Below are 1,713 nucleotides of genomic sequence, written 5' to 3' on the forward strand. Positions count from 1 at the left end.
TTGTTGAAGTCGAGCACGTGAGACGTTTATTATAGCGCGACTGTTGAAATTAAGTGTATCGCAAAGTTATATCCAGAAAGAATAAACCAGTTTTATTTAAGAAAGGACTTGTGTCGCTAAAGTTTCGTCGGAACGAAGTTACGGAAAATCAACTAACGAACGGAGACGTAACAATATAAAGTTAACTAGTACTTGTGTATTAGCTATCCTAAACTATTTTGTCTAAATCCATTTTAGTGTTGATTGAAATATTTATTTTACTTGTGCTTAGAATACACATTTAGGCTGTCTGCCATAGCTGTTAAAAGTCAAAATCTACTAAACGTCTTAGTTTAACCATTAGTTTCTAGTTGTAGAAACATGGGCACCCACCGAAATATTCTCAAGGGGGGGGGGGACAAAATATATATGTAGGGGATCAGCTTTGACACAGGCCAACAGACTAAAATAGTATGTACTATGTGTGCTTCAATGCAAACACAAATTTACAGTTTTGATAAAAATTACTAAAAATATTTAGTTTAACTATGATGTTAAGTTTACATCTTAATATGTGCAATTTTTTGTGAAATGTAAGGGGGACAAATGCTTCTTCTTGCTCCTTCCATGTGTAGAAAAAACTTCCATAAGGATTAGCTATCTTAACCTGATTTTGCAAGCAATAATGAATGTCACTCATTCAGAGTTACATCATCATATTTCATCCTTATAAATTGCTTTACAAATGTTTAATCATGAAGTTGGTAAAACATGACTGTGTAGTTTTTAAAATCATAAGATACGTGCATATAAATGTTCTTACAAATCTGTAAATAAATGAAAGCCTTTTTTTTTCTTACATTTACTTTCCGATAAGGACAAAAACATTTATGGCAAAAAGGTAAAAACTATTTTGCAGGTACGCATGTAATATTAAGTTATACTTGAAGGAGAAATTATATCACTTACATACAGTTATAATTATAGCTGTGCAGTGTTCCTACACATTTTCATCTTCCTGATCTTCCAGGATTGTGCAACCTCTGCTGCAGTGAAAATTTAACACTGTTTTCATTTTACTACGATGAAAGAATCGTGTTAAAATATATATGAATAAAACTAGCTAGTAGAAAATTACTTGCTTACCCAAAGGTTCTTTTGGAGTTAAAACAGTTTCTGTTACCACTTTTCTTAGTAGTGAAAATTCTGAAACAAACACAAAATAAATTAACTTCTAATACTTTTAATGATTTCAAACATGTTGAAAACATAACAAGTTCATTGAAAATTCTATTTACAAAGGCATATCATCAGGCAGCATTTTTGTCCTTTCTTTCTTTCTATAAAAATAATACAATTAATTTTAATATTATCATTACTAATGTGAAATCTGCTTATATTAACACTGTTACGACAGCGGAGGTCACGTGACCCTAGTAATACGTAATATTCTCGAAGGTTCGTGAATCCTCGAGTGTTTACTAGAGTTGCGGTATTCTTGTGTATATAAGACGGCCAAGAAGTGACGGCAAGAATGTAATTGAACTGCAGACAGAGAGAGACTGACAATTGAGTCGAGCACGCGAGTCGTTCGTTGTGAATTACAGCGTTTGTTATAACGTGACTGTGGAAATTAAGTGTATTGCAAAGTTGTATTCAGAAAGAATAAATCAATTTTATTTAAGAAAGGACTTGTATCGCTAAAGCTTTTTCGGAAAGAATTTTTACGGTAAA

The 1,713-nt window shown here is 32.2% G+C and overlaps 1 protein-coding gene across 1 annotated transcript in view; it reads right to left on the reverse strand.

Annotated features, from left to right (window-relative positions):
- Positions 1–1,713, reverse strand: part of LOC106458212 (fibroblast growth factor receptor 3-like) — a 39,308-nt gene that overhangs the window by 26,377 nt on the left and 11,218 nt on the right. The window contains exon 3 of the mRNA XM_013917688.2: positions 1,126–1,185. Coding sequence (XP_013773142.2) covers positions 1,126–1,185 — 60 coding nt within the window. The remainder of the gene's footprint in view (positions 1–1,125; positions 1,186–1,713) is intronic.

This window comes from Limulus polyphemus, unplaced genomic scaffold (assembly GCF_000517525.1).
Source record: "Limulus polyphemus unplaced genomic scaffold, Limulus_polyphemus-2.1.2 Scaffold429, whole genome shotgun sequence".
Classification (NCBI taxonomy): domain Eukaryota; kingdom Metazoa; phylum Arthropoda; class Merostomata; order Xiphosura; family Limulidae; genus Limulus; species Limulus polyphemus.